This window comes from Trachymyrmex septentrionalis, unplaced genomic scaffold (assembly GCF_001594115.1).
Source record: "Trachymyrmex septentrionalis isolate Tsep2-gDNA-1 unplaced genomic scaffold, Tsep1.0 scaffold74, whole genome shotgun sequence".
Lineage (NCBI taxonomy): Eukaryota > Metazoa > Arthropoda > Insecta > Hymenoptera > Formicidae > Trachymyrmex > Trachymyrmex septentrionalis.
In genome coordinates, this window is record NW_017305927.1 from 1481040 (window position 1) to 1487314 (window position 6275).

Genomic DNA, 6275 nt, shown 5'->3' on the forward strand with positions numbered 1-6275 from the left:
ACTAATTTTATGATTTATTAGTTTTGTAGACATGTACATATGTTTAAAACTTAATAATACTCGATTTTTACTTAAAGTGGTTTTAATGATATTATCTGAGTTTGATTATCATTAAAGATAATAACCGCAGAAAAAAAAATTGTAATTTTTCGGCAATGTCACCGACGAGATACTATTAAAAACCGATATCCTTACGAGATATTCTTGTGAATATTGAAATAATTAAGAGTTAAAAACTAGAAATATTGTACTAATTTTATGATTTATTAATTTAGTGGACGTATTTATGCAATTAGAACTCAATAACATTCGATTTTTCTTTAAAATTTTGATTTTAGTGCTATCATCAAAGTTTGAATATCAACAGAGATGATAACTGCAGAGAAAAAATTGTAATTTTTCTGCAATACATAGAATATTATAGCTTTGCAACTATGTATATTTATTTATGGAACATTTATGTAATAAAAAAATCATGAATTTAATAATGTATGAATCAAATATTTATGTTAATAATAGCAAATTTATATCAATTGTCGATAATGTCGATAATATCTCGTCGGTGCCTCAGGTGACAGTTTTACATGTCAGAAAAAGTGAATTTTTTTTATTTTTTTCTCATTTTCTTGTGAAATTATGTTTTTTAGGTTTTCTTTTTATGCATTCTTTAATTCTGAAAAAAAAATTTTGCAATCTGCGAAGCCAATTCGGAGATTTCTCCTAAAATGTAATCGTGGTGAAACAGGATAATTTTAGGAGCCCCTTAACGATTGCCTATGCATAAATAATTATTTAAAAAAATTTTTTTGTTAAATTTTTAATCTTTTCGTAGCATTAATTTATACAAAAATATATTAAACTATGTATATACATATATTAAACACTATATATAATATATATATATATATATATATATATATATATATATGTGTGTCATTTAATAATTCTTTCAAAAAATTTAAAGTGAAAATAAAACTTTCATTTCAAGTATTTTTGTTTTAATTGTAATTACTAGTTTATATTTTTGTAAAATAATACGTAATTAACGTACAGGTTTCGTGACGAATACCAGAGTTACTCATGCTACTCCGGCACCGCTTTATGCTCACTGTGCAAATCGCAGGTGGGAGTGCGAATCCAAAATGCCTAAAAACGTTACTGGCTGTAAAGATATCGCTAGACAATTAGTGGAGAATGAACCGGGGAAAAATATTCGAGTAAACAAAGAACAAACTGTGTACTTTGTTTAATTACGAGAATAATACAATAAATAATAATACGTTTATCTTTTTATAGGTAATTATGGGTGGTGGTAGACAGGTGATGAAATCTAACGTGAGCGCGAGCGAATTTGATCCAATAGATACGTGGGCTTGCTACAGACAAGACGGTCGTGATCTCATTAATGAATGGATGAGAGATAAGTCTGATAGAAATTTAGCTTATAAAGTCGTGGAAAACAATGAAGAATTGTCCCGGGTTGATATTGATAACGTAGATTATCTGCTAGGTATTTTCGCCAACGGTCACATCGCGATGGACTGGGAACGAGAACGAGGTCCGAAGGGACAACCGAGCTTAGAAGAAATGACTGTGATGGCTTTACGAATTTTACAAAAATCCAAACAAGGATATTTTTTAATGGTACAATTATTATCTTAGATAAGATTATAAAAGAAATTAATATAACTGCTCTTCCAGGTCGAAGGTGGTCTAATCGATTTCGCTCATCATCGCGGTCATGCCGCTCAAGCGCTGTTAGAAACTGTCCGATTGTCGGACGCCGTTAATACCACTCTTAGAATGATCGACCTCGATGACACTCTCGTAATAGTCACGAGCGATCACACGCAGTCAATGATCTTTAACGGATACAGTCCTCGAGGTTCATCTATTCTGGGTAAGATCAATGCATTGAAAGAAGGGTGTTTAGTATTTGTAATTATAACGGTTATATAATTATAACCATTACTAGTTATCAATTTTTAAAAGTAACTCGTTACAGTTACCGTTACTTGAGAAAGTAACTTTTCCGTACTTTTTTAAAATCGACGACTACCAATCACAGCGGACGAGTGCTTAGAGGTTTTCTATTCTCAAGTTATGAGTGGCTTGTGTCCATCAACCGAACCGTGTCCAATAATGTGCAAAGTAACGATAAAAGTAACTGTAAAATTCATTACCTTTACCAAAAAAATTATAACTACGTTACCCTTACAGTTAGTAAAACAAAAGTAACGCAGTTACCAGTGATGTTACCAAAAAAGTAACTTGTAACTGTAACGAGTCATTTCCATTCCCTGATTATATTTGCAGTTTTATATATATACCAAAAATATGTTGTTGGCTGCAAAACCTAATAATTTATTACATAATCTTTTTATTGTCAATTATATACAATTATTTTTTTTTATGCAGAACTGTATAAATATAATTATTTTTACTAACATTATAGCAGTAATAATTATAAAAATGAAACTGTTAGCCATAATTATTTTATCTTGATTATACAATAAAAATGGGACTTCTAATTACTATTATTGTAATTATATAAGGAAGCTCTATTTAAGTCACAAATGTCAAATACTTTTTTTTCAGTGTGTGTATAAAATTTTCTCGGACCGTTTATTCTTATGCGAGAATATTTCAGGAATCGCTCAAAAATCTAAATACGACGGGACACCGTATACCACATTATCCTACAGCACGGGTGGACCGAACAATGTCGCTTACATTGTGGACAATGACGGTCAAGCCAAGAGAATTAATCCATCCAAATCGAACACTAGCGATTTTACTTATAGCCAGCAAGCTACAATCATATCGGACGAGGCTCATCACGGCGGTGGAGATGTAGTTGTATACGCTATAGGTACGTCAATGTTTAATTAATTGTTACGAAAGATTGCAGTTAAAAAATATACCTAAAATATATTTTTTTAATTATTGGATAATTTCTTTCCAAATTTAATTCGACAAATATATCGCTAAAGATAATTCATCATATCACTATTGTTTTGTCAAAATTATGTCGAAATTAATTGTGCAAACAGTTATCAATATTTTAGAAAAGATCAGAGTTCTACATTTGTTTTTATAAATATATTCGTATAATTGCAGATTACAAATTTTATGAAAGATTTCGTCATATAATTTCATAAATGTTATCCTATCGAAATTAGGTGCAGAACACAAAGTAACAGTAATATCATATCAATATTATTATAATTTTCCACTTAGCTATTAATATAAATGCAATATAACACATATTGTACATAAAGTTACATTAATAGGAAATTGTAACAATGATATTATTGTTAGTTTGTATTCTGCGGATTTAAACAAATTGACTCTAGTTTTAAATACTTTGAATTTTCTTTACAGGACCGTATGCCCATCTTTTCCACAGCGTGCACGAACAGAACTATGTTGCGCATGTTATCGCATATGCTGCAGGAATCGGCGAGTATTCTAACAATGCGGAAATATCGCACCGCATTCTATATCCAGTTGTTTTATATAGTAGTCTGATCTTATTAACTTTCGTGTATAAATAAATCAGAAGTTAATAAAAGTATTATCAGTTTTTTATTTTTCACAAAAATCAATATCGATATGATTGCTAAAGGCGTGAATCTATACGCATAAAATAACTCTTATCATGTGTAATTAAGTGGTATTGCAAGTGCCTGTGAAATATCACTTGTACCCACATCATCACAAATTAGAGTAACTTTCAATGGCCACATCAGGGTCCTATCCGTTTCTTCTTGTCGTAACAAATCGAGAGACAGTTTTACAAATCCACCTTTCGCGTTATATACATATACATATATCACTCGCACGTTTATTTACAAACATATATTAAAAAATAATTCTCAGTCTTATGCTGCAGAGGATAAAAACACTCGCAATACTTGCGTCGTGAAGTCGTAGAATGCAAACAGTCCTCCGAGATTACGTTTGAGAACAATCAAGATTGTGCTTTCGCTTAAAAATACGTTATTGCACTTATACATCATATATAGTTTATAAAAATGTCTTCTTTACAGTATATTCTACACATTTACGCGATTCCAGCTTAATGACTTTAACAAGTATAAAAAAGAAAGAATACATATATGAAACCGATGATCGGAAACGTTAGGTGAAAAAGGAAGGGCTACGTTAAGATGGAAGAAGCTATCGGAGTTTTACCAATGCGAACGCGTTAACATATGTTAATGTTCTGTCGGTTATGCACAGAAGGTAACATTTGATGCCGTGTACCATGACGAAACACGCGAACTCCGAATGCGGAGTCTTCTCTGGTCCTTCTATTGTTTTTAGATGATGAAGCAACGGTGAAAACGGCGGAAGATCACTGCCCTCTTTTTCTCTCACAATTCTTCATGCCGTACAACATAGCACCGTGTAACAGTATTTTAAGCGCGATACCACCGAGAAAGAGCACCGAGGTGACTAGGAAGATGAAACCAGGGGTATACTTGCCAAAAATCGTCAAACTACATAGGGTCGTCATTTGAAAGACGAGTAGCAACGGAACAAAATACACGGCCGCAGTTAAATAGCATGAGTGCTTGCGCTTCGGCTTTTTAAACCTGTTGAACCTTGCGGCAAGTTTAGTAAAGTCGTTATTCACTTCCGGAATTGCTTTTTGCACTTCGGCTGGTTTCTCGATAAGGATTTCATGCAGCACAGATAAACGCAAATTCTCGTACGTGACCAGGAGATTGATCGTGATCTCCTGAAGAAAATAGCTGAGGTAAACGTGCACCTTGCGCGCTAGAGGATGCGACTTGGAATTATCGAAAGAGTAGAGAAGATATGGTAACAAGTTGAGATTCTGACAACAATGGCGGATCTTCTGCATCGATGCGTGCCGGAATAGCATTGGTGGCCCGCTGTAATTTCCATCTGTCATTGAGAGAGAAAAGAATACTTAATCAGTACGATATTACGTAGTTACTATCATTCACGAACTAAAAAAGTTTTTATTACATGGTATTCCAACTACATAATTTTTTGCAAAAAGAGTGAAACCGTTGAGATATTATTGGATAAATATGTCTCCCATCAAAAAGAGGGTTTTAAAAATTATAATTCGATTTAATAAAAGAAACATCTAAAAAGAGTATTTAAAATTATAATTCGATTCATAAGATTCTTGCACGTACAAACCTAGATAATGTGGAACGTTCCAGTAATAATACTGCTGGAATGTTCCATGTTATTTAGGAAAAACGAGCTGGGACTGAGAAAAAGATAATGAATGCGAATGTTTTGTTTATTTACCCTTAAACATATCGGACACTCGTCTAACGAGAGTTGGTTTCCCCTTTAGGCCATCTTTCTGCTCCATGATCTCAGACGTCTGTGACATTTTAGCACGATGTTCGGAGAATATGTTTAATACCTATCTGTGATCAGAGATCGATGCTGTTTTTCTGTCTTCACGTAAAGTTTTCTTCCCTCAGGGAATATACTCGGAATATCACCTGGAAAAGATAAGCGCATTAGTGAATATAAACCTAATTGCTTTTTGCACTTGAAAATATTATATTATTATGTAAAGTATTTAGTGATGACTATATAAAAAAAATTATGTAAGTATAGAAAAAAATTAATAATTGATTAATAATTGTCGCTAAGAATAAAATGCATATACTTACAGAATAGAAACATAAATTAAATAAATGAGATTAACGAACAAAATTAATCTATTACCGATCTTTGGTGACAACTTTTAATGAAAGTCACCAGTGAGCGTTTCGATCAGTACTGAAAGATTCTCGTCATTCGTACTGTCGAAGTTGTATAGTTTATAAAAAGGCGTCACGATTCGATAGCCTGTCGACCCGAGATTAATTTTTCGACGCAAAAATTTCTCATGACTTAACGATCGCAAGAAATATGCAAAAATCGTTTGTCTAATTAAAAAATGTTTTTTATTGAAATTGTTAGATAAACTATTTTTAAAGCCTTCAATCTTATATTACATCTTACACTGAAAACTTATAATTATTGACTAAAATGTTTAGTATTTTAAACTTACACGACAAGAACGTTTTGCTAAAGTATCTAAAAATTTAGCTAGACAAAAATCTGAAAACGATTTTGTTGAACTATCAAAATAATTATACATATATGTATATAGGACGTTCAAACTGATTGCTAAAATGTAAAAGCTTTTAACAACAGTTATTTGTTAAAAACGAATTAGTTAAAATAAATTGTATTTTAAATCATACTTTTAAATATATATATATGTATAT

At 31.8% G+C, this 6275-nt stretch overlaps 2 protein-coding genes across 6 annotated transcripts in view; one reads left to right on the forward strand and one right to left on the reverse strand.

The window, feature by feature from the left end:
* The window catches only part of LOC108754024 (alkaline phosphatase, tissue-nonspecific isozyme), a 9964-nt gene extending 6406 nt beyond the window's left edge, over positions 1-3558 (forward strand). For all 4 annotated transcript variants that reach the window (XM_018496037.1, XM_018496036.1, XM_018496034.1 and 1 more), the window contains 5 exons: positions 1054-1217; positions 1297-1644; positions 1702-1900; positions 2651-2872; positions 3385-3558. In XM_018496037.1, coding sequence (XP_018351539.1) covers positions 1054-1217; positions 1297-1644; positions 1702-1900; positions 2651-2872; positions 3385-3557 — 1106 coding nt within the window. In that variant the 3' untranslated portion in view covers position 3558. The remainder of the gene's footprint in view (positions 1-1053; positions 1218-1296; positions 1645-1701; positions 1901-2650; positions 2873-3384) is intronic.
* A 47-nt stretch (positions 3559-3605) lies between these two features.
* The window catches only part of LOC108754025, a 3695-nt gene continuing 1025 nt past the window's right edge, over positions 3606-6275 (reverse strand). Inside the window, exons 1-3 of one of the 2 annotated variants that reach the window (XM_018496040.1) lie at positions 5728-5792; positions 5296-5498; positions 3606-4917 (exon numbers count right to left, since the gene is read on the reverse strand). In XM_018496040.1, coding sequence (XP_018351542.1) covers positions 4361-4917; positions 5296-5383 — 645 coding nt within the window. In that variant the 5' untranslated portion in view covers positions 5384-5498; positions 5728-5792 and the 3' untranslated portion in view covers positions 3606-4360. Of the gene's footprint in view, positions 4918-5295; positions 5499-5727; positions 5793-6275 lie in introns of those variants that run through there. The other variant, XM_018496038.1, reaches the window with a different exon arrangement.